The following is a 25584-nucleotide window of genomic DNA, read 5'->3' as shown; positions in this document are numbered from 1 at the left end:
GAGATCAAGCAGAGCCTTGGATTATCCTCAAACAACAGCAGCATCAACAACTCTGCTGGTCCATCCCATTAAACACAAAACAGACTAGCTGAACTAAAATGTTTCTGAATTCTCTATCTTCTTACCAGTTGGAACACTCAGCCTTTAATAAGCCCGTTGCTGGGCTGGTTTGACAGTGGGCTTCTGTCTGGAATGGGGGGAGCTGTGCATGAGTCTGGGGTGGAGAACCTGGGCTCTGCTCCTCTCCCCTCTGACTGACTGCATTCGGTCACACCACCTCAAACCATTCTACCAGGCTGCTCACTCAAACTGCAGGAGCAGTGAGCTTCAGCTGGCGAGGGCAGCAAGCTGTAGGCCTTAAGAAGTCAGCTCAGGCACGGTGTCACTCAACTGAGAAGAGGGAAAACTACCTCCTGCTGCACGAATCGGCACAGACATTAAGCTCAGAAATAAGTTACACTGAAGGCTATTAAATGAGAACAAAGTGGTTGAAAGGGAAAAGTCTAGCCCAACTACGTTGCCCAGAAGCAGCGGTGAAAGGCTCAAGTGCTAAGAGGTTGTTTTCATTGTGTAAGAACCAGCACATCTGTCTGGGTTACAGTACCACGTGCACTCACACTCACGTACAAACGCCACCCTCCAACTTTCTCACATACGCGTTTATCCCACACCGATACCCTGGAAAGAACCTGCATTGGCTGTGTTGAACGGCCATGCACACCCCACCACACGCTCACACCATCCACACGCACTACACATCTGCTAAGCCCGTCAGACCACATTCCATACACGCCACACACATTACAAGGACACACACTACACACTCACACTGCACACTCACATATCCCTTAAAATCACTGTCATGACCCTACTCATCTGTCCTAAACTGCTCTACACACACACACACACACACACACACACACACACACACACACCACTCACACCTCAGCTCCTCATATACATATTGAGGTGGACCTGCATGTATTTGCTAAAACACACAGAGAAAATGTAAATATATAACAGGCACAACACTTTTTTTTTTGGATTTTTGAGACAGGGTTTCTCCGTAGCTTTTTGGTTCCTGTCCTGGAACTAGCTCTTGTAGACCAGGCTGGCCTCGAACTCACAGAGATCCGCCTGGCTCTGCCTCCCAAGTGCTGGGATTAAAGGTGTGCGCCACCACCGCCCGGCAGGCACAACACTTTTACACACTTCATAGTCACACACACACACACCTTACAGACAGGCACAAGGACACAAACCTTCATGATTTGGTAAACTGCTCTACAGGCCATACTCAGTATGCATGCGTGTGCACACACACACACACACACATGCACACACACACACGCACAGACACACACACACACCGCACCACATTTGAGTTTATAGAAAATGTGTGTGGAAGGAATCAAAAAACCCAACCAACAAACAAAAAAACCATAACTTTGTCTCCTGCAGAACTATTTTTCTCTGATCCTCTCAGCTAGTTTGAAGTCTTGTCACAGGAGAGCTGGTGGCTACACAGTCACAGTCTCTTGGTAACGCTGGCCTGAGCCGTTTGCCTGCCTGTGACTTCGCAGCTTTGCTCTTCACATTTGGCCAAGCTGCCATGATTTAAAATGCTTCTCAGCTCACTCGGTACTCTAGGATTACAGACGATGCGGAAACAGAAGTTACGTTCTCTTACTTTAAATGGAAAAGCCACTGAGAATCTAATCAGAACAATCCAAGTAGAATAACTTTCTAGGCCGACTCCATGAGCTACAGATAAGAGAATGGCTTAATGGGTTGGAAAGGACGGCAGCCCTAGCCGATGCCCCAGTATGGTAGTGATGTGAGGATTTTCTTCCACAGTAGTTTCGTATTGGCTCCACACCTTCCATCCTGTATCCTTACGCCTGCCTTCCAATTTTAAACAGATTCTTTTCAGAAACGAGCTCAGAGTCCTCTCCAGACAGCTGCTGTACATCCCAGCTAGCCTTTCTGCATTTCACCGGGTGAGGCTGGTGCTTCTGCAGCTAATCCTCCTAACACAATTTAAGGAAGCCAGGGAGGGAGACAGTGGTAAGCATCTCTAAGTAACGGTGGTGGAAAACCATAGTGAGCATCGCAGGAGAGCCAGATTTCCTCCCGAAGGAAGGCCGTGCGTGGGAAGAAAGACAAGGAGCCACACCAGCCGCAGGCTGTCTTTTTTATTTGCCAGTCTGAGTTAAGCATGCTCCACTCCAAAGGACATGAAGCAAAGTCTTGATTTCCCAGCATTGGTGTGTTTGCGGAGGCCAGAGAACAACCTCAGATGGTATTCCTTGTGTGCTGTCTCCTTTAAAAAATTTTACTTAGACAGGCTCTTGTACTTCTCATGAGCTTACCAAAAAAGGCTAGGCTGACTTTCAGTATCCAGCTTTCTCCACCTCTCCAGCGCTGGTAGAGGTACCCAAGATTTTTTTGATGTGTATGAGTGTTTTGATTGCATTTACGTCTATGCAGCGCACATGTGCAGGTGCCCAAAAGGCCAGAGGAGGGCGATAGGTTCCCTAGAACTGGAGTTACAGATGGTGGTGGGTGCTGAGAACCAAATTCAAGTCCCCGCCAAGAGCAGAAAGTGCTCTTTACTGCTGAGCTACGTCTCCAGTGCCCCAGCTTTTTGTGTGGATTCTGAGGCTCAAACTCTGGTCCTCGAGCTTGCAAGGCAGGCACTGTACCAACTGAGCCATCCCCCAGTCCCCACCACTCTTTCTCACAGGTAAATTTTGTCCTCTCGCGGTACCGATCTACGGCGTTTATTTCCTTGCTATCTTTCACAGAATCTAAAGTGATGCTGGGAAGTAAGAACAATCTAAACCTACCTGCCAATCTGGGGAACAGTTCCATCTCATTCCACTGTGCTCCCATCAGTTACCCTCCAACTTCTCTGCCAAGAGACAAAGTTAGATTGGGTGTGAAGACTATGAAAGGGTGGGCAGGGTCCTTTATCTAGTTCTCCAAACATTATTCTCCATAGTATGGTTGCACACAGTCCAGCCCAAAAATGGGATCCTACACCCTGTCATGTCAGCACATCAGCCACTGTGCACCAATTCCCCTGCATGGCTTCAATCTACAGGCAGATTAGATGCTCAGTTTCCTTATGCCCTTTCTTGGGACCTTTCCTGCCACTTCTGGTCACAGAGAGTTGTCCATTTTATCACCTGCATAGACTTCCTTCCTTCCTCTCTGGTCACAAATTCTGCTGCCTTTCTCATGGTGATGTCTGTGTGGATTTCATCCATTCTCTGGAAACTCCAATGAAATGTGACTGGTCAAGTTCTAATAATAATGCCACGACACCTCTCCCCTTGCTCTTAAGTAATAGTGAAGTTGTTGATCACCCAGTTCTAAGACTTGGAGGGTGACCCTCACTCCTCCGGAAGCCATACCTTCAATGTACGGTTTTCCCTCTCTATAGGACACGTCTTTTGAAAGCACGCCATCACCAATCTTCTGTGTGTGTGTGTGTGTGTGTGTGTGTGTGTGTGTGTGTGTGTGTGTGCACGCATGTGCATGTAGAGAGTCACTTTTTCTAAAAGGCAGGAGAAATACTCAAGCTGAAAGCCACTTAAGATTCCGTTTTTTTTTTTCTCACGAGAAGACCTCATAGGAAGCCCCAGCTTCCAGACATATCCTTCTGAAAAGACACCTTCTATGCATTCTCCAAACAGGCCTCATTGTTACGACCTGAACGCTGACAGCCCGCCAGGGAATCAGACCTTTCTTATCATTCCCAGACTACTTTGCCTTGCTGCAAACACCGGGCGGATGGGAGGGCCACAGACTGCTCTCTTGAGCTGCACTCCAGCTCCATCCTGGCCCTGTACACCAAGGGGAAGTCCTCTTTGGATTCCAAAAGAAAATTAAACTCCTTGGAATCCCAAACTAATGAACTTTCACAGAGCGGTCCCAGATGGATTGGCTATCATGATATTTCGGTCTCACCTAACCAATAAGAGGGCCGTTTGGCAAGTTCCCAGCATGAATATTCTCATATGAGCACTAGAAGAGAGGAAGCCAAAAGATTTTCCAACATCTACGTGCTCAACTTACACCCCACCTGGGTTCTGAAGCAGAGATCTTGTGACGGTTGGGGCCCTGCAGAGCAATTAAAAGAAATAAAGCAAAGTATTATATTTTAATTGATGTAATCTTCAGGCTCCCAGTGGAATCTGGGGTGACATCTGACTAGAGTTACCCTGGGTATCAGTAGATGACTATTCTGTGAAAGTGCATTTAGGAAGACAAAAAACCCCACAAACCTGAACTCCATTTACATGTATATCCGTTCTGAGGGGTGTGTGTGTGTGTGTGTGTGTGTGTGTGTGTGTGTGTGTGTGCGTGGAGGGTGGAGTTGGCTCAGAGTCCCAGAACTGAAGCCTGAAAGAAGTTACCTAGACTTTGCTGGGATCCGAACAAAGAGTAGAAGGGGTGGGGAGTGAAAAGGGAGGTAGAGAGAAGGAGGGGGAGGAGACGAGGAGAGAGAAGGGGCAGAGAAAAAGAGAAGAAGAGGTAGGTGAAGGATAAGATTTAAAGGGGGACCCTAGCTTTATTCTCTTTTAGAGTCTTACACCTAGGCGGTGAGGGGGAGGGCACAGGGATCACATTTCCCAAGTCCAAATAGCTCTCACCCATCACTAACATTTCAGGGTTTGTTTTATTATAAATATTCCAGTCGAAGAAAGATAAACAGACAAGAAAAAACCCACTTTATATGGTACACAGATTCAGATAGAAAACACAGGATGGGAAAGAAAGCTAATGAGCAATGGATCAAACGTGGAGGAGACAAACCAAGGACCAGAAACAGCTGGGAGCAGATGCACACAGCAGCAACTGGCGGGAGGCAGGCACAGCGATGGAGTCAGGAAAGCTGCCTAGCGCTGTCAACCTCATCACTATCCCACGAAGGGAAGGAAACGGACGCCACAAATGATGCTTGGGAACGCTGACTTCACTAATCCATTAAAAAAAAAAGTGTCTGAGATATCCCGCTCATAAAAACAAGTTTTGTTTTGTTTTGTTTTTTAGAAAACAACCCTTCCTATCCAAGATGTGATCTGGCAGAGGGATCCTGGAGTGAGAGGCCTGGGAAAAGGCTGGGGGCTGGAGCAGTTGCGACACCACTGGGGTCTGCTGGCCGGCAGACATCAAGTGCCCTTCCCACGTAGTCTGTGTTTCTCCACAAAGTATGGCAAAAACAAAAACAAAACCTCAAGTGTCCCACATAGCTTGCTGCCACTGGATAGCAAAAGAGAAAAATGAAAAAGGATTCAGGGTCACCAACAAGGGGTCTGCTTAGGGCTGACAGGGCACCTCTTAGGTGACTGAGAAAAATCGAGGTTAGAGCTTGTCCCTGGGGTAGCATCTCTAAGAAACAACACAGAGAGGATGCCAACCTATCCAGAAGGCAGAACCAGGGGGTTCGGCTCGGCATCTTCAAAAACGTCTTTATTTTAGTACATCCGGAACAAGAGCCATGTGAAGTCAGCTCGACTCCAGGTGACGGTGGTGAAGGTGGAGTCGCTGGCCACTGTCCGGCCTTCTCTTGGAACTGTTGAAGTTTACAGTCAGGAATTGCATAGAGTTTGTTTGCCATCAGAAAACGACGATTCTACGTGAAATTCTGATGACACGCATGTCCGTCAGCTCCGCAGAAGTCCTGGTCCTCTCATCAGGAAAGCAGTCTGGGCCTGGAAAACCTCCAGGCAGAACAGTCCCTGGTTGCCTAGGGAAGTATTGCTGATTCCCAGTCTACAGTAGAGAAGTCAGATACTTCATCCTTGGTCACACAAGAAATGCTACTACCCACACTGAGATCTGGATTTATGTTCCCAGCTGTCATCCTTGGTCACACAAGGAATGCTACTACCCACACTGAGATCTGGATTTATGTTCCCAGCTGTCCTAGTCAGTGACAGGCTAAAAGACTCTGCTCTCTCCCAGGAACTAGGCGAATTGTTGGCTACTTAAGGAAGGTCTTTCTGACTCATAAACATAGGCATGTACGCTTGCATACACACACGCATGGGAGCATGAACACACATACACAAGCACACACATACTTGCACCCAGGTTTTATGTCTAGTACCCCCCCAAATCACCTAATCCATAAGAGCCTTGGGGGTAGTGCTTCAGAGGCAGCTACTGAGGTCAGCTGAAAAGAGATGCCATTGTAAAGGGTCTATCATACCAGTGGTGCGGCCCTGTCCTCTCTCCTCTCTGAGTAGGACCTTACAGTGAAAGCCAGGACCACAGCATGGAAAAATCACATACCCTCTCCTTACTCCTTACATAGTGCCCAGCATGCTTTGCATATTCTGTCTTCCTTCTCTTTTCAGAGATGAAAATAGGGAAAGAAAAAGAAGAGTCAGATTAACTCTCAGAAACCGGGCATTTCAAGGTGTTCTCTGGTAGACCACAGGCTAAGTGCTGTTTGCTGGCATTTAACAAGTTGGCTTGATAGACTTTCACCCAAGGCCCTCTACACTTAGGGAGACCACCAAACACTACATGACATGAGGGGGGTAGGGTCAGCACCTAAAACCCCTGTGCACCAGCAACTCCAAAATCAGATAGATAGATAGATAGATAGATAGATAGATAGATAGATAGATAGATAGATAGAGAGAAGGGGTCAGACCTCCATTCCCCAACCCACACTCCCCATCCCAAAGCACAAGACAACTGAACCTTAGACCTTGAAACCAGAAGAGACAAAAGAAAAACAGGAAAAGAAAAGAACATTAACAAAAATATACAAATTCAGAAAAGAAAAACTTCCCTGTTGGGTTTAATTTTTTTTTCCTGTTAAGAACTAGACCCAGGGTACAATGGCCCCTTCCTAGGGGGGAATTCAACTGATGAGTCCATCAATTTCTTGAACTTCCCCTGCCGGGGTCCCATTACCCAGACTCCATGTTATTTGGGTTTGAAAGAAAGGCCCTCTGGGAGGAGATGGGTCCTTGTGCCCACAAGGGCCAGCATCTCTGCCACGTGGATGCAACGTCCAGATAGACCTGCTCTTCCACAGGGCGGTATCATCCTCCTTCTGGAGCATCAGGCTCTGATGCCCTTTGTAAAGTGATTGAGTCTTGAATTTGGAGAGAACGATGTTGCCAAGTCTACCCTCCCGCCTCCCCGCCTGGCTCCGCAGTCCTTCGCGCCACTACTCGGGCTCGCTGCTGTTGGTGGTCTTGTCCCACTCCAGGCTCTCCTCGCTGCGAGCCGGCGATGGTCGCGCCCGCAGGCCTTGGAAGCGGCGGCACTCCGGGCACACGCGAATGTGCGTGCAGCCGCGAGCCACTAGGGCGGCCTCTTGTGCCAGTCTCTGCGCCAGCTGGTCGGGCTCCCCGGCGCCACACAGCTTGCCATTGCTGAGCGTCGCCGTGCCCCGGGGCCGGCGCTCCTCCAGGACAGGGGGTGGGGGTGGCAGGCCTCCAGAGCGCCGCCGCCTCGGGTGGATACTGTCCTGGCACAGGATGATGCTGCGCAGCTCCGTCACCATCTCCTGACACACAGACACCTAAGGGAGACAGCGGAAGTCACAGAGAGCCACTCAGAGGGCCTCATGAGTCTCCTGGGGTCTGCAGGCAGAGGGTGTTGGGACAGACAGTCATCTCAAGTGTGAAGGTTAAATGAAGGCCTCATTCCCACCCCTGTTTAAGGCTCAAAAGCCCACCACACAACAGCCTTCGTTCAACAACCCTGCCAGATGATGCCCAGCGTTTTGGGAAAGAGAGGGTACCATTTTGGCACATTTGCACTAATGGCTGCTTCCTTCTACTCTGCTTAGTTTCTACCCCTGAGAATTTCTTCCCCTGACCTCAGGTAAAGGTACATATTGAAACTTACTTAAAACCTTTTATATCAGTCTCCCTTGTATTTGAAAAACTCACCATGTGTTCATTTTGCCTTCAAGCCCAACCATTCCCGTCTTTTTAACCATCATGACCTGTTGAGTTGTCCCGGCTGGAAAGGAACCTTCCAGAAATACTGTGGGGAAGGAAGTAGCCGCCTGTTCTTCCCTAGTCTCTCTTTCAGCTCCATCAACATGACATGTCTACCACTGCTAAAAGCCAACACAGCCTTGACTTCCTTTCAGCTGTCCTGAGTGAGGTCGCCAGTGGTTGGAGAGGACGCATCCTGAAGATCACTGAAGTAAACAACCGCCACTTCTGTAGGACCACAGTCTCCTCACGTGAAACACTTGGCTCCAGCTGTACTTCAAAGCTCAGGATGTTCCGGAGTTTAGAAAGGTATGACAATGCACGGACACCATGTTACGTTTAATACCCAGTGGGTCTGGGACAAACTCCATATTCAAATACATTGCAGTTTCTACAGCAAAATGTTAGTGTGTTCACATGGAATGCAATGAAGATGGGGACCACTGATCAGACTTTGTGGAGGAATACATATGCATCGCATTTATGAAAGGCTTGGGCCTAGTTTTGGGGGGGGGGTCTGAGGACCAGTTGATAAGGAATTGTGAACTTGTTACAATATCCATTTTGAAGATGTGTAGGTGGAAACTCAGGAAATATTGTGTATTTTGTGAAGAACTGACTAATGAGCATCCCGTTGAGAATTAGAACTTAACCCTGTCTAACTCCAAAGTCCAAGCATACTTGGTTGAGTTCTCATCTCTGAGGCCAGAAGGACACCCCTGGAGCATGATGGCAGAAGAAGCTTCCTCCTCTTCATGTTCTATCAATGAGGCAAATATTGCGCCAGAGCCACACAGCCAATACAGCTTCCTCTTCATTTCAGCTATTGGAGTAGTCTGAGACTCATTGAATTTCAGGGTAAACCCAGATCCTGCCGGAGCTCTTGGGAGAAACAGGCCATACAATATGGCCCAACTTCATCACTCAGACCTGATTCTAGGCCCATCATTGTCATTAAATAGCAGAAGATTCTTGGCAAACCACTAAACCCCTCTGTGCTTCTAATAATTACTATGGCAACAAAAAGCCCCTGCCACCTGCTTAAACCATTACATGTGACAAGAATATAACACAATACATTTACCATCTTCTGTGGGTCAAGCATTGTGATTTGTCATGGAAATACAGAGATAGCAGGCAGTCCTTACGTTCAAGTAGCTCCATGTCTATAGCTGTCGTAGCCTGGCATGTAAGCACTTTGTGTCAGTGTGACAGCGGTGCTGAGGTGGCTGATGGATGGTTGACTGCTGGCCCAGAGTAAAAGGCAGGAGAAGAAATAAGGAATGTTTCACTGGAGAATGTAAGGCTTACTTGATCAGACTCATGTGGAATATATAAATGCTAGCAGCATTTTAAGGAATGGGCAGAAGGGGGAGGGGAACAGAACTGGAAGCAGAAATACCAGGGAACCCAAGAGATCTGATGTTGAATAAGGAAAAGGACAAGAGAGTCTGTGAATGATGGATTCAGACAATGGACAGGGCCCCTTTATAGGGGTAGAGAGAAGCCATTGGAATGGCGTCAAGAGTTGGGAGGGAGGGAAGGAAAGGGAAAGTAATATTGTTATCAAATGTTGCTGGGCGGTGGTGGCTCATGCCTTTAATTCCAGCACTAGGGAGGCAGACGTGGTTGAATCTCTGAGAGTTCAAGGCCAGCCTAGTCTACAAAGTGAGTTTCAGGACAGCCAGGGTGGTTACACAAGAAACCCTGTCTAGATAGATAGATAGATAGATAGATAGATAGATAGATAGATAGATAGATAGATAGTTGATAGATAGATGATAGATAGATAGATAGTAGATAGATGATAGATAGATAGATGGATGGATAGATAGATAGATAGATAGATAGATAGATAGATAGATAGATAGATAATCAAATACCGTCAGCTCAGGAGAAGGGTTGTATAAAGAAAGGTGATAGTGACATTACTACTCTTTAAAAGTAACAAGTGGTACAGCTGTGGATTTTGGAGGGAGGGTAAACAGAAGCATAGAGGAGCGAGTAAGGTGCTAGAGTGGATGAGCAGTGGTAGGAGGAGGCAGAGGCATTGTGAGGGTAGCGCACCCTGCTGCACTGGCAGTGGCAGCCGGAAGATCCAGACCGAGAGGCTAATGTAATGAAAAAGAGAAAAAGTCTCACAGTGCAATTAACATGCAAAAATTTTTGCATTTTCCCTGGGGAGGAATGGAGGACCAATGGGACAAAGCATTCTTGTGCATCCTCCCTGTGGAGGGATGGAGGACCAATGGGACAAAGCATTCTTTTGCATCCTCCCTGTGGAGGGATGGAGGACCAATGGGACAAGGCATTCTTGTGCATCTTCCCTGTGGAAGGATGGAGGACCAATTGGACAAAGCATTCTTGGGCATTCTCCCTGGGGAGGGATGGAGAACCAATGGGACAAAGCATTCTTGGGCATTCTCCCTGGGGAGGGATGGAGGACCAATGGGAAAAAGTATCCCTTCTTCTCAGACTTTTCATGGGTGCAAAGTAGATATTAACCCAGCCTCTAAACCACAACTAGAGAATTAAATTTATTAAAATTCCTAAGACAGAAGATGAACCTTTTGGTTCCTTTAAATTGGGATATCACTGAGGGTTTTCATCTGTACCTATAGGCAAAGACAGTCAAAATGGAAGGTCTGAGCTCATATTTCACATAAATGACCTGGTACTTTTACCCATCTCCCCCAATACTATATAATTTGTTGTTTATAAAACATCTTTCCTCACATATTAATTTAATGGCTGTGTCAAAGAAAAATATGGAGCCCTTTCTGTGGTTGCACAATCAACACATGACAGTGTCTTCTCAGATCTTTTACTCTGGAGAATAAAATTGTTCCCACTGTCCTGGCCTGTGTGCCCTCTGGGTGTATGCTGTAGGTCCTGTCTGAAGTACATGCAGAAGCCAGTGAGTCTCACACTGCTGTTGGTGGTATGTCTTTGGAAGCCATTGGAAACTTACCTCGGATGCTTCTGAGTGTCTGAGAGTCCATAAAAACTCCAGCATAGCCATGAAAATGGCCACTATTAAGCCACAAATAAGAACCACAAAGATTCCACCAATATTCTCCATTCCCAGGCCTGGAAGAGAGATAAAAAGTATAAGTTACTTGGAAAGAGTGGGATGACCCACCGCAGCAATGCAGAAGTCACTTCAACAACCGGAATGGAGTCTTGGAGATGGTCTCTCAGACTCATTCATTCCTGGAAAAGATTTAATTCATCATTTGAGGAAAGAAGCAGGGCAGTTGCAGTAAATCGGGGCAAGGAGACACAGCTGTGAATGAAGGAGACTGGAAAAACCACAAGACTTTACTAGGCTGGGAGCTGAGGACTGTCTTAGGGGAAAGGGACAGCCCAATCTGATTTAGTTCATAATGACACAATACCAAAACACCTTAAATTCTAAAACTTCTGCCTTATCTTCCTCACAGTGTGTTTTGGTATATAAGGATATAGAAAGAATTGTGCTTGCCAGAGTCAGATTATTATAGGTTGGCCATCCTTAATCCCAAACTCTGAAGCCTGAGCTTTTGAGCAGATAAATAACATTGCTCCAAATTAGATTTCAAGGAACATGGCTAGATTTTCAGGATAGGGGATGCTCAGCCAGCCAGTCTTCCAAAATCCCAAATCTCCAAGCTCTGAAATAATCCTGAACCTGGATATTTGGGAGAAGGGACTAAAATGTTAGCTTATTTTGGAAGGTGAGACTTTTCCCCTACTGGACTAATGCATCCCCAACTTGGCTGTTATCAGAAACTCCTGGGAAACCCGACGTAGAGACCATCAGCCCTTTCTCAAGACCTAAGAAAGCAGCATATTTGAAGCAGACTCTGTATTTTATTATTATTTTTATACCTACTTATTTGTGTGCCAGTGTGTGTGCTCATACTCCCAGCAGATGTGCCCCCAGCACAGCTGGATGTTGAGGAGCAGCCCCCTCCCTCTACCACGTAGGGCATCAGGCTTGGCGGCCAGCACCCTCACCTGCCAAGCCATTAATTTTACCGGCTCTGTATTATGAACAAGCTTCGCCTGCATAGCGGACAATGAGGACTACTGAGAACTCAAGAACAATGGCAATGGGTTTCTGATCCTACTGCACGTACTGGCTTTGTGGGAGCCTAGGCAGTTTGGATGCTCAACTTATTAGACCTGGATGGAGGTGGGTGGTCCTTGGACTTCCCACAGGGCAGGGAACCCTGATTGCTCTTCGGGCTGATGAGGGGGGGACCTAATGGGGGAGGGGGAGGGAAATGGGAGGCGGTGTAGGGGGGAAGAGACAGAAATCTTTAATAAATAAATAAATTTTTAAAAAAAAGCTCCGCAGGGGAGTTTTCCCCAGCCAACCAGGCCTACCACAAGTTTGAAATTGTTTTCTTTGGAATCACGCATGCATTTTTATGTTCTTTACAGTGGTATCGTACCCTCATTGCCTAGCGAGCTAGCTGAAGATATCCTGATACTTATTTGTATACTGGTTATGGCCATTTCAGTTGCAGCACTGATGATGAGATTAGCCCCACAACTCAGTGCTTTCTTTGGCTGTGGGGGAACCAAACTCATAGACGTGTCAGATGGGATGTTTCATTGAAGGGGGAGCATGGTAAGGGATCAAAAGCTTCTTTAGTCTAAGAAACTGGTGACCGGGAGGTTTATGTCCTGTACTCTCTGGGGTTATTCCGTGTCTGATCTCTAGTTAAGTTGTCATGGGGCATGGGGAGAGTCAGTTTTGCACTTCCTAAGATGCTTCACAGAAAGGACCAGGAATCTGATGTAGCTCAGAAAGCTGGCACAAATATCCCTACCTGGCCATTTCAAGATGCCTCTGGTTTCCCACCACAAAGACTCAGGTGGGTGTCTGATTTCTTTTTGTTTATTTGTTTTTGTTTTTGTTGTTTTAACAACACAGCGCAGTGGCATTCTCTGACTAGCTGATGGTCCACTTCCAGTGGGCCCAAAGCCTCACATAAGCATACATCACATACACTCTGGTCTACAGATTCCCATAGTCAGCTCTTCCGAATCTGCACCAATCAATGCAGGCGCCTCTATCTTAATTAATCCAAGACAGAGGATCTTAAACACAGGGAGGAAAGTAGTTAGGGTTCATTTGACTACCAGCCTCTCTCACCTGGGCCACCAGGGACAGAAAGCATTATAAAAATATCAGGATCCACATGGATGAGGGGATGGAATGTACGGGGGCTCTTAAGGAAGAATGGGTCTATCCAAGGGTCTGGGCCTCACTCTATTACCTGTGCCCTGTGGCTGAATTCCCAACCCCCCCCCCCATCAGTCACCTCCTGATGCTTCTCAACTTCCCCTCATCACTGGCTCTTTCCAGTTCACGTCCTTCCCTTCTCAGATCCCAAATGTTCTCCCGCTTCTCTATCACCGTGAACCTTCTGAAGAGAGCTGTCTGTTTCAGTGTCATTCTGGGTCACTTTAAAGGTTCTTAAAACACATCTGGAGATTCTATCCCACACAAAAGCAGGTAGAAGAAAATCCACCCAACATCTTACAACTAAATGCATGTAAACTTTTCTTTTTTTGCTTTTGGTTTTATGGAGGAGAAATTTCCAATTGGCTGTGATTTCTCAGCCATCACTGTGCCTACAAGGGAATGTTTGCAAAATGAGAAAATCTAACCCACAAATCGTGTCTAAATGTGATGCAACTTTATGAATATTAAATTTAAAAATTAATGAAGTTGGAACAATGTTCCACTTTGGAGATATTTAATTAAACATGTCTTAATTTAATTTTTGCAAGTTTTCTTTGTGCATTGGGAAGCCAATATTTTTTTTTCATACCTCAAACATAATTTTGAACACCTGAGAAGCTTTTAGACCCTGGATGCTATACCTGAAGGAGAAAATGAATTCACCAATCCGGATTTACTTCTGCTAGCTCTAGTTAACCAGCTCTCTCGAATGTGATGTTGTCTTGCCCCTCTGAAATCACTCCCCATGTTTTGTTTCTTAGCTCCTGGAAATTTCCTAGCTTACACAACCTCTCTGAGCAGTGACACTGTCAATCACACTCCTTTTCATGGCTCTTTATAAAACCACAGCTCAACGCTCTCTCCTGGCCTCACCGGGAGTGACTTGGTCTTGGTCTCTTGCCTCTCCTCCAAACACTGGCTATTACCAAGTTTATCCTAAACAATCTCCTTATCCAGCCCACCACCTTCAAGTGCTCCCCAACCCTTGCCTGAACTATTGCATCAATTTCAAAATAATGTCCCCGCATACAGCAATTTCCTGTCCAACTCTACCCTCCATGAAACCCATCTTTCTGAAATGAAAAACCTGTGACATCATCTCTAGCGATGCACAACTATTTGCATTTCCCAGAATGCCCTCCATGCGCCTATCTCTATTCTTTGACTTCTTTCAAGCACTTCTGTGGCTTTGTGTCTGAAATATTACTCATGGCCTCATGTATTTGAACACTTGGTCTCCAGCTGGTGGCGCCATTTGCAGAAGGCTATGGAAACTTTGGGATGTGGGGCTCAGCTGGCAGAAATGGGTCACTAGCAGGTGAGGCCCCTCTGGTTCTGACGAGCCTCTCGATGCTTCTCGTCTGGCTGCCATGTGCATGTGTACCACTTCAAACATTTTAAAGCATCAGTGGACGGAATGCCTTTGTGTTCCCGCCACAGTTTGGAATCCCCTGGAAACTGAATCAAATTAAAACCCTCCTCCCTAAAGATGCTTCTGTCAGGTTATCTGGTAAAGTGCTGTAAAAATAACGAGTTCAGCGCGCGCACACACACACACACACACCCCAAGCTAGCCTGACCTTTTATCACTGAAGTTCAGGGCCACTTTATTTTGGTGGCTTTTCCAATCATACACAACTCTGTCAGGTCTATAGCTTTTATGCCTTACTATTAACACATTGTGTATTATTCTAATTCACTCTAATTAATAATAATCACACAATAATCACGGGTTTAAGTTTATGTATCTAGATTTCCCATTAGACCAAGTTCATTGGGAAGGACTATCTACCTCACGATCAAGGGACATGGCACATAATAGGTGCTCAATAAAAAAAAAGTGACCAGAAAGGACTGGAAGGTGGCTGAGCAGTTAAAACTCTTGTCCTTTGCAAGCAAGAGGACCAGAGTTCAGATCCTAACAACCATATAACTGTGCCAGGTGAGTATAACTGCTTGCCTGGAATCCCAGCCTTGGAAGGAAAAACTGGCTAGACAGACAAGCAGTATTTGTGAGCTTTGGGTTTGAGAGACCCAGCCTCAAGAAAAAGAAAGTAGAAAAATGATCAAGTAAGATTCTAGAGACCAGCCTCGGAGCCTTCACATACACACACATGCAGGCACTCATGCACCTACACTCCTGCAAACACACACGTGCACACGCACGCTCACCATATAGACCTACACACAAGAGGAAGAGAAAAAAATGGCTAGGAGGAAGGAAGATAGACAGCCCCATAGAGGCCTACGTTGCCCAAAACCCCGGATTCACACTGTGATCCATAGCCCAGCTCCTCATCAAACGCTGCCTGTGGTGACTGTAAACTGTGGCAGCTCTCAGCATGGGCTCCAGGTAGGAGGTCCAGATCTTCTGTAGGGGCAGAGCACTAACTTGGCATACTCAGTGACATAGACCTCCCATGTCAGATAGGGGTGGGAGCAGGGGAAGAAAAGAACATGTGGTCTGGGCTGGGATGACTGGGACTCTGATTTGGTCTGGACAGCTTCAGAAAAAGTAAGGTTTTAACAGGATGCTGGTAGAGGCCCAGAGCCACCTTAACAGCCCCAGTCTTTCTTTCCCAGTGCCTCAATTTTCAAGGCCCACCTGTTAATCATGGGTGTTGGCTCTCAGATGCCAATTCCAGGCCGAGTGGCCTCTTCCCCCTCTTCAGAGCGAGGCTTTTATACCAGCCATGCCTTTAGGAAGTCATTGGAAAGTTGAAGCAAGAATAGATTGCTGGCAGAGTGAGAATTGAGAAACGGATGAAGGAGGGAGGGGGAGGGGCACCTTCAGAGAGCGAGACCTGTTCTGTCTAACACTGCCATCAGCCATCCCCGTGTGCCTTGCGCATCCATCAGCAGGGGCTCAGGATGACTATGCTCCAGCCTGCAAGGTCCCTGCCGCCCTTACAGATGCCCCAGCGCCTGCAAAAGGGACCAGGAAGCCCATCTAGTCACTGCCTCTCTGGCCTTCCGTGGATGAAATGGTGTATAAGCTTTAAAACTGGGCTTTCCTCCTGACACTCTGAGCCTGGGCCTCAGCTGTGCTTCAGCCATCAGCGCGCATTAGCTGAAACAGTCTCAGACTCTCCTCGCAAATCCCTGGTCAGGGAAATACTAACTCCGGTGTCACTCAGGGATTGCCCACAGATCCAAATACTGGCTCCCAAATGCAAATGCATTATTTTCGTTGTCTTTGGAACTAGGAAAGGGGATCAGACATTATTAGGAGATACTGCAGTGAAGAGTCTTGGATCTCATCCACTCACCTACCCCTCCCTCCTCTCTACCTAGCTAAGAATCACTCCTCAGATTTAGATTCAGGTAGACTTAGCTCCTAGCCCTCAAAACCCTCACTGAGTTCCAAGCAACAGTGCGTCTCTCTGCACGCGAGACATGCTGTTCTCTTTTGGAACAATGGTTTGTGGGTGGGTGCGGGGTAACTACATAGTGACAGGTATAGAAAAAGGAAAGATGAGTGTCCTAATCTCAACAAATGACATTCTATGTTCTCTTCGATGCTGATCAACAGATCTTTATGGTGCATTTTCCAGGAGCTGGCCACCGTGCTCGGTCCAAAGCTCCAGGCAGCATCAGCATCTGATATAAACATAGATTCTTGGGTCCATATGGCTCTCAACCATTTTGGAGGCACATCCTCCTACAGCCATGTGGCTATATCAGATGGGACTGTCTCCGCGGGATTCTTTGTTGTAAACAGCAGCTCCTCCTCTAGCATGTATAGACTAACCTACAAGACCTTCCCAGCGACTCATCAAATCTGCGTGGCTCCACACCATGAGGCAGAGAGCCTGCCATGTCTGCTTGCCCTCACTCTGACATCTTTCACTGACTTCTAGTAGATTCTGTAAAGGGTGGTTAGAAAAAAATAAGGAAAAAAGGGACACAAGACAAAAGAAGCATTTGAGAAATTTTGCTATGTATTAAAATACATTCTGGGAGAGGTACTTCATAATGTCCCATGATGCAAGCTGAGGCATCTCACTTTCCAAACCACTTGCAATCTCCTTCAATTATTAAACTGGCTAGAAAGGAGACTGACTCTTCCCACTGTATAATAAGAACATAAAAAGGCAAAGAGCTCGTTTTGCACAACTTTCCCTAGCTAGCAGGGAATTTCTAAATAAATCTACTGGCAAAGCTATGTTCTCTGGAACTATAAAGCCATTCTTTACGAGTGTTTACTAGATCTAGAACAGGCAAGGTTCAGTGCTAATGATTTTAACTTTGCCCTTGACAACTATTTTAACTCGGACTTTGTGGTTTCCCTGAACAACTTGTGACTCCATTTTCCTGGCAAGGAAACAAAAGTGCAGAATTCAGGTCATTGCCTGAGGTTCCACACCCAAATCCAGGTTGAAGGTAGAGCCTTCAGCCTTCACAGCACACCGACCCTCCCATTGCCCTGTGATCACTCAGACCATACTACGTGCTTACAGAACTGAACTGGCATCCTGAAAACTGGTTCTATTGCCCAGAACATCCAAGGTGTTAAGGAAGAGGGATTCTGCACACAGGCTACAAGCTCATATCTGGAACCCTTTCTCTCTGTAGAACTTGACATCAAATGCTTGAATCGATGTGTTGGCTTAGCGGCTCCGTTTCCAGAGAGAGGTGAGTATAGTCTTCAGAATGGCTGCCTTCCTTGGTTTCCAGCTGGTCGGGTCGCCATTCACCTGTTTTCGTTCGTGCTCTGTTTTCTGACCACCCTCTGGAGGGTCTCCGCCTCCCAGGACTCAGTAGGACTTGCTTAGGAAGGGTCTTCCTGGAAGTATTTCTCTGAGCTGCTGTCAAATTCCCAAAGTCAGGTTTCTGCTTTCAGAGCTTTCCAAAGAAACCAGAGAGCCAGGATAACCACACTGGGCCCCTGAGAAGAAAGAGGGAGGGAAGCATCCCCAGAGTCCCTCCCCCACCACTGACACCTCTCTTGCTATGATATCTCATGCTTTTATTCCCACCTGTGCCAGACAGCAAACTTCCTATTATCCAAGGGTTCTGAAAGTCGACAGCACTGCCCCTTTGCCATTCTTGAAAGGGGACCCCGATTTTCACAGCCTGGCGGAGTATCTGTCTTCCTTTGAAGCCCTGATTATGAGCTCCTGTTTTTCAAGATAAAGGTATTTAATTTCCTTGGAGTTCACCCATCACCTTTTGTCTAGCAATTGTTCTGTGAAGCCTTTGGTAATCCAGTCCCCTTGCATGGGGATGCTGGCATCTTCCAGTGGCTAGCAAGGTTCCCTTTCATAGGAGCTGAGTGAGAAAATAAACAAATAAAATACGTGTTTTTTGAAAAAAGAAAACCAAAGAAAATGAAAACAGCTTGAAATGGAGCCTGGGCTTCTTTTTGGTGGTGGGGGAGGGAGTAGTAGCCAGTCTTTTACCGAATCTGCCATCTTATTTCTCAGTGTTTGCAGGAAGGTAGGTGGTCACCAAGACCCGGGTGGGAACAGCGAGAAGAGGTTATAAAGGGAAGGGGGAATGTTATTGCATACACAAGAGCCAAAAACGGCCTGTTTAGAAGGCTTGAGAGAGGAGGCATCCTGTCAGTGTTAGAACTCATCTTGGCCTTGGTGTCACGCTGTAATTCTGGATTAAAGTGGAGTAAGCTTCAATTCCTTTTCTTTGAAATTTTGTGCATTTTAATAGACTAACAAAGCAGAAAAGGATTATCTTAGGCCCCAGCATGTTGTCTGGTACATTTTAATTGAAACCAAAGTGCCGGCAGTTACTGTCAGTTTCAGAGGTCTCTGGGGAAAAAAGACCACCCTCCTATTTCGCTTCACTCCCATCTCTCTGCTTATTCCATAGTCCTCTCATTCCCTTAGGCACACGTGAAAGCCAACCAGTGCAAATTATAAAAAGAAAGATGACCCAGGAGCTGCTGGGGAAAACAAATTAAGACTCCTGCTATTTGAGACACAACAGGAAAAGCTCCCATGGCTTGACTCCTGGTGGCCATTTAAAGACTGCAAGGAAGAGATCTTTTGGGTCACGCTGCTCCTTCGTGTCTGAGTCCTCTGATCAGTAAGCTAGATGCTGTAGTAAGTGCAATGGCTGATTTGCCAGAAAGAAATGAAGCTAAGGCACCTCCAGTCTTGGGTCAGAGCTTCCAGCATGGCCTGGAAGAGGTCATGTGGGGATTTTGCTTAGCCAAGAAGGCTTTGCGCAACTCTGGATAATTTGTGTCTGGATTTCAGCCAGGGCAGAAGTGGGGCCACTGCGTGAAGCTGGCCCTGGTTGCTATGGCGGGTAGCCGCCACTGTGCTTGTGGGAATGTGCACAGCATCCTCCACACAGACCTGCTCCAGCACCTTGGCTCTCACTGCAATGCTCACTGCTGTGTTCCAAAGAACATTGCAAACGCAAGTTAGTGTTGGCAGACTGGTAGGACCCAGGCATCTTCTGAGGCACAGTAACCCGGGCAGGGTGACTCCTCTGATAATTTCCTCCTCATCTGTTCGGTTCTGTCCTCTATGCCAGGGAACACTTGGTCCCCGTGTATAACATGGAGAGGGCTCCCGTTCACATCACTTTATCTTTCCCCGTTCCTGACTCCTCTCCCCACCACCTCAAACTCCACTGTCTAATCAGCCTCTATAAACCCCTGGGGAATGGGGAAGTCTTTCCAAGCTGTAAGCCTTTCCAACAACTGTAAAAAGGATACCTTTATTTTCCCACAAATAAACCTAAATTCTACCTTAACCTTCAATTTTCACTCCAGTGCCAAACGCAGACTTCTCGGTAAATTTTGGCTTAAATTCAGGTAAAACTTTCCTCTCCTTCTCCTTTTTCACTAGGTAGACTTTGATCTTAGGATGGGAGGGGACCACAATGTTTCATAGAAAATGTGTGGGCATTTCATCTTCCATTCACTACACGCAAATTTCCAGTATTCTCATCTGCAGCCTGGGGAAACTTCAGGACTTCCGTTTTCTCTGTCCTCAGCTTCCACGGGTCTTCCCATTCTGCTATTCTGTCGTGGTGTGTCAAATAATTCTGGGATTTCCCAAACTCTAAAAGTGGCAAAAAAAGATCTCCTTGTAGCTCTTGCAATCCTCAGCTCCTTCTGGAAGTGACAGCTGTTGTAGATGTCAACATGGGGGCAGTCTCCTTGACAGGGATGGGCCACAACCCAGCATGCTTTGGGTGGGCCTCCCTTTTATCTGCTTTGCAGTCTTGGTGACTTTGGGTCTTAACCTTTTCTTTTGTTTACACTTTAACTTCTGCCATCAGCTTTAGGATCAATTTCCTTCTGTGTGCAGCAAGAAAATGTCTACATTCCAAAATGCTTCTCTAGCAGACCCTGACTCTTACCCTCCAACCGCATCATGTCTGCTCTGAGTATGATGAACTTGTTTTGGACTGTGCTTCTCGCAAGGCAATAGCTGTCTTTTGGGACCAGAGATGCTCTCCAAATGACCTCTGAGATCACACACAGGACCAGCTTTTGTGGTTCCACGGTAGCTTACTCTAGAACCTCTGACACCTTCAGCCAGCTTTCTCAAATCGGTCCATATGTTGAAGCAAGGCTTCACCCATCCCATAGGAGCCCCCTTGTGCTCCCTTCTCAGCAGATTCTGACCTCCATCTCCTTCCCTGTGGTGCTTATTTACCTGCAATGCCCTCTTCACACTGTCCTTACCTGCTCAGGATCTGGGCAATTCCGAAATCCAGTTTTTTTTTATATCCAATCTGTAATCATGTCCTCATCTTTTCCTCTGTATTTCCCTCACGGTTTTCTTCCAAAAAATAACAGTCCCCTCTGCACTCACCCTCGGCCTTCCACCGTGGTCTGGCAAATACCAGGACTGTTTGATAATCTTCCCTGAAACTTCAAGTTTCTTAATGGTCTCCGAGACTGTCTTATTCCCAGGAACAAGATCGCTCATTGTCCCTCAGTATCGCTTGTTGATTGGATGACTGACTGGCTATAGTTGGAAATTGAACACTTGCAGGCCGACAACAGAACAGACCAGACCATCCTGGAATTCTTTTTTTTTTTTTTTTTTTTTTTGGTTTTTCGAGACAGGGTTTCTCTGTGGCTTTGGAGCCTGTCCTGGAACTAGCTCTGTAGACCAGGCTGGTCTCGAACTCACAGAGATCCGCCTACCTCTGCCTCCCAAGTGCTGGGATTAAAGGCATGCGCCACCATCGCCCGGCAGCCATCCTGGAATTCTGAGAGTAGCATGGCACACATTCCAGTGCAGATTAATAAAGGTTTGGATGCCCTGGCCTTTTCTACAAACAGAACCCTGTGCTCTCTAGTCTCAGATTCACCTTCCCCGCAACTCTATGGTATGCTGGTTTCTGTATTCATCACATACACAGAAGCGAGCTAGGCAGCATTAACCAGATACCTATGTTCACAGATTAGCAGTGGGTGGAGATGGGATTCAAATGAGGGATTCAAATTGAGTCAAATGAGCGATTCAAATGGGGCCAATGACCCGTATCCACTAATGCTCATTCCCATGGGTGGCTCTGGCCCTTGGGAAAGGAACATCCCAAGGAGTGTGTGCTGTCGGTGGCTTCCTAGGAAGGTAGTATTTCTTTTACATTATTTACATTCTGCTCCCTAGAGCCATATTCCAGAGACCTGGCCTTGCCAGATGGAAGTCCACATACAAACACTCGGAAGCACAGGATGGCTCTCAATATCTTTTGGGGGTAATCACTCATGCCAAAAGAAAGGCAAGTGCTTGCTCTCCTTCATTCTACTCCTTCCAAAGGGAGAACACGAGCAGGCAAATCTGCTGCAGATTCTATCGAGGCTGCAAGCAGACTGCAAGCGTGACTGATGATTTATCGTCCAAGTCGGGACATGTTGAAACTACGAGTCATCTAAAAATAACTAACAGGCATCAGTGGGTCTCCCTACAAGAAATCCTAGGTGGTCAGGGACACTCTGCACCGCTTACTGCCCACACAGCCTGTGGTTGCTTCCCATTCAACCCCATGCAGTGCTGTTCCTTTATCCATCATTCTTTCATTCAAGGGAATACCCTGTGCTGGCGCCGGGAAGACAAACCACGCCCTTATGAAATCTTCACTCCCATAAAGGTGGAAAGTGAACACATAAGCAATAAGCAATACTCTAAGTCAGTGCTGCAGCCTAGAAAAAAATAAAATAAAATAGGTTCAGGTGGGAGGGGAAGGAGTCCTGTCTATGGGAGCCTGGGGATAGAGCATCACAGGGGAGGGAGCAGGTGCTCTGACTCCAGGATGGAGCAAGATGGGGAGGCTTGGGGAGCAGAAATAAAAGAGAGAGTCTAGGGCAATAGATCACACTGGGCCTTGAGGTTCCAGGGAACCTGAAATTTATTCCGAGTGAGAGAGGAAGTTGCTAGAGGGCTCGTGCAGAGGAAATCTGTGGTTTCATTTGCATTTTAAACATGAGTCACTCTGGCCACTGTCAAGTCACAAGAATGGGAAAAAAGGAGATCAGACTATTGCAACCCCACAGAAGGGAAGCAATTGGATGGATGTGTCGGCTTGAATGAGAATGTCCCCCAGAAATGCTGGTATTTGAATACTCCATCCCTAGTTGATGATGCTCATTGGGAGGTTAAGGAAACGTGGCCTTACGGGAAGAATCATGTCACTGGAGCATGGGCCTTGAGGTCTCAAAGTCACGGGTCATTCCCAGTTTGCTCCATCTGCTGGGTGTTTGCCATTCAAGATGTGAGCCCTCAATTTCTGCTCCTGACACCATGCCTTCATGTGGTCTTTTATCATAGCAATAGACAAGTACCTAATATGGTATAGCTGTGGGCCAGGGTAGACGGTGGCATTGGGATGTGAGAGGAAGATTCGGGTAACATTGCTGCTAGGATCCTGATCTAGGATCTGTGTGTGAGGGGACACTGGCGCCTATAGCAAAAAAGACTCTGGGATAGGACTGGTCCCTGGCAGCCCACAATCTAGGCTTTGGTGTCCAAGCAGCCTACAAGCCATTGCTTAAACTTTGGGCAGAAGAACCAGGCCACGTCGGTCTTGTAAAGAAGGAGGGAAGCCCCAAGTGTGCTTACCTTTGGCTCTGTGATCTTCCTCTTTGGGGCATTTCCCCCCTTCCCACCACTTTCGCTTCAGAATCTCCAGGCGGTTGTTCTCCTGCAGCTGGAGAATGGCCAGGTCGAACTCATCCCGGAACACTGAGCCTACAGGAACAAAGGGAAGCCCCGGCAGGATGTCAGTATCCTACTAGACACACTAAACTCCCTGTCCCAGCATACATCCTGGTCTTTCTGTTCACTTAAACCCCGGGAGGGGCACAGATAGAGCAGGTGGCACTTGTCCCCAAAACTCCATCTTCTCCACTGAAAGAAGGGCCTTTTGGCTTAACAGGCTGCTCAGCTCTTCCACTTCCCTTCCTACCACATGTCTAACACAGTCATCCTAGGACCAAAGACCGTAGTATAGGCCAAGCAATGGATTCCCAGACATTTGTGAGCCACCCATCTCCCTGCCTGGCACCCTCACTTTCTAATTTAAAAGGGGCCTATTGGAATTCAATGACCTGCATGATGACACTCGGGCAATTGGGTGTAGATTCGCCTATTAGCTTCTAGGAGGCTACCATGTGTGTTCCTATGGCACAAAGCTCTCAGTCGGTTGTCCGGCTTCTACCTCACATTTATTCATTTCTTCAGCACTTGTAACTGTTGCTACATTACACTTGACTATTATTTACCATAACCAGCCACCAACCACTGGGAAAAGAGCCAACCAGAGCATCCTTGCATGCATCCACATACAGAAGTCAGTCACCAGGTGTCCACATACAGAAGCCAGTCACCAGGTGTCCACAACTCTCATAACTGAGTTAACCAGAGCCTATGTCCCTGTCCATCACCCTGTGTCCCTCCATCAAACGGAAGGCTTTTTTCTATTGAGTACAATTCTTTTAATAACTTTTCCAATAGAATACAGTCAAGGAGCTTTGATTGGTTCAAGAATTCAGGTTTAACCACACAAACAGGATTAGATGAAATCAGGTAAAGTTCAAAGACCTACAGCAGGTGAAGGCCTGTGGTCATTAAGAAAAAACAGCCAAGAGACTTGGAAAACAATTTAGTCGCCTAGTTTGCTTTCCCAAGCATTACAAAGTTCCTGTGTGGTCAGGTGCCTCTGAGAACACCTATGACGTTGGATACAGGAGGAAGCCTGAATAAATCAATGGGGCTTTTCACATTTAACGTGAATAGGAATCACCTGGAGATTTTGTTAAATGGATATTCTGATTCAGTGGGTTTGGGGCAGGACCTGAGATTCTGCATTTCTGACAAGCTCTAAGGCAATACCCAGGGTGCTGGGCCATAGACTGTCCAGCTGTACAACAGTGTCCCCCCTTCTTTAGGTACAACTAGGTTGATTGACCACACGATGAGTTTGCAGCCTTGAATGTGCTTTTGTTATGGCTGTCCGTGCACCATCATTTGTGGAACTGGAGTACAGTGCACACTTTAGTGAATGAGCAGATAAACAGGATGCAGATGTGGACAGATGTTAGGCCAGTGCCATCGAGATTTAGAGACAGTGTTTCACTGCAACAAGGCACTTCTACCCAAACTCAATGTGCTTGGGGCTGCACTGAAGGCTCTTTTGTTTGCTCCCTGTTGGCTCTCTCAGCTCCAGCGCCATCTGATTTGATTTCCATCTTTCCTTATTGTTTCTCTTCTTCTCCCTGGGCCCAACCACATCACTCATTTTGTAGTGATTCTCTCCCTCTTACTTCAGAGGATCCAAATCTTGCCTCATTGGTGGGTTACACAATGTTCTTCCCAGCCTCACTTAAGAACACAGGCCTCTCCACAGTCCCCCTATACCCATCTATCCTGTCCTGTCTAGCTGAGGTCTGTTCTGGAAAGGACTGACTGCATTTGGAGATAAGTATCTGAGGTTCAAGAAAGCTTTTTTTTTTCTAGTTTATGAGGTTAAACAAGAAGCCTTACTGCTCTAAATCTCAGTTCTATTCTCTGCAGCTTGGGTATTAGCAAATCTACCTCTCACACGGCACAGTGAAATGAGAGGACACACCTAAGACAGTACCATGGCGGGTGGAAGACGAAAGCTTTCCTCTCCATTTTTCCCCCTTGCTTATCAATGAAACTTTGTAATACTGGTCTCTTTCACCTCAACTCTGTGTGATGAAGTTCCCAGGGAAAGGAAGCATTTGACATTTAGGTTAAATTTATTGGGCCACTGGAGTATTACCAAGGTGCACCCCCAGTTCATTTCATGATCTACCCCACCATCTTGAAAGAAAATGTCAGCTAATACGCTTCCTGAAGAGGCCTATAATCTGTACTATTAGTGCGCACTGATAAAATATGGCTCTGGACAGAG

The 25584-nt window shown here is 46.8% G+C and overlaps 1 protein-coding gene across 3 annotated transcripts in view; it reads right to left on the bottom strand.

Moving 5' to 3' along the window:
* Window positions 1-6790: 6790 nt before the first annotated feature.
* Grik4 (glutamate ionotropic receptor kainate type subunit 4) overlaps window positions 6791-25584 on the bottom strand; it is a 431671-nt gene continuing 412877 nt past the window's right edge. The window contains exons 19-21 of one of the 3 annotated variants that reach the window (XM_075966267.1): window positions 23268-23396; window positions 10951-11069; window positions 6791-7555 (exon numbers count right to left, since the gene is read on the bottom strand). In XM_075966267.1, the coding sequence (XP_075822382.1) occupies window positions 7199-7555; window positions 10951-11069; window positions 23268-23396 (605 nt within the window). In that variant the 3' untranslated portion in view covers window positions 6791-7198. The remainder of the gene's footprint in view (window positions 7556-10950; window positions 11070-23267; window positions 23397-25584) is intronic. The other 2 variants (XM_075966269.1, XM_075966270.1) reach the window with 2 other exon arrangements.

Source organism: Microtus pennsylvanicus, chromosome 3 (assembly GCF_037038515.1).
Source record: "Microtus pennsylvanicus isolate mMicPen1 chromosome 3, mMicPen1.hap1, whole genome shotgun sequence".
NCBI classification, from domain to species: domain Eukaryota; kingdom Metazoa; phylum Chordata; class Mammalia; order Rodentia; family Cricetidae; genus Microtus; species Microtus pennsylvanicus.
Note: the sequence above shows the minus strand (reverse complement) of the source record. Positions and strands in the feature narration are given on the sequence as shown.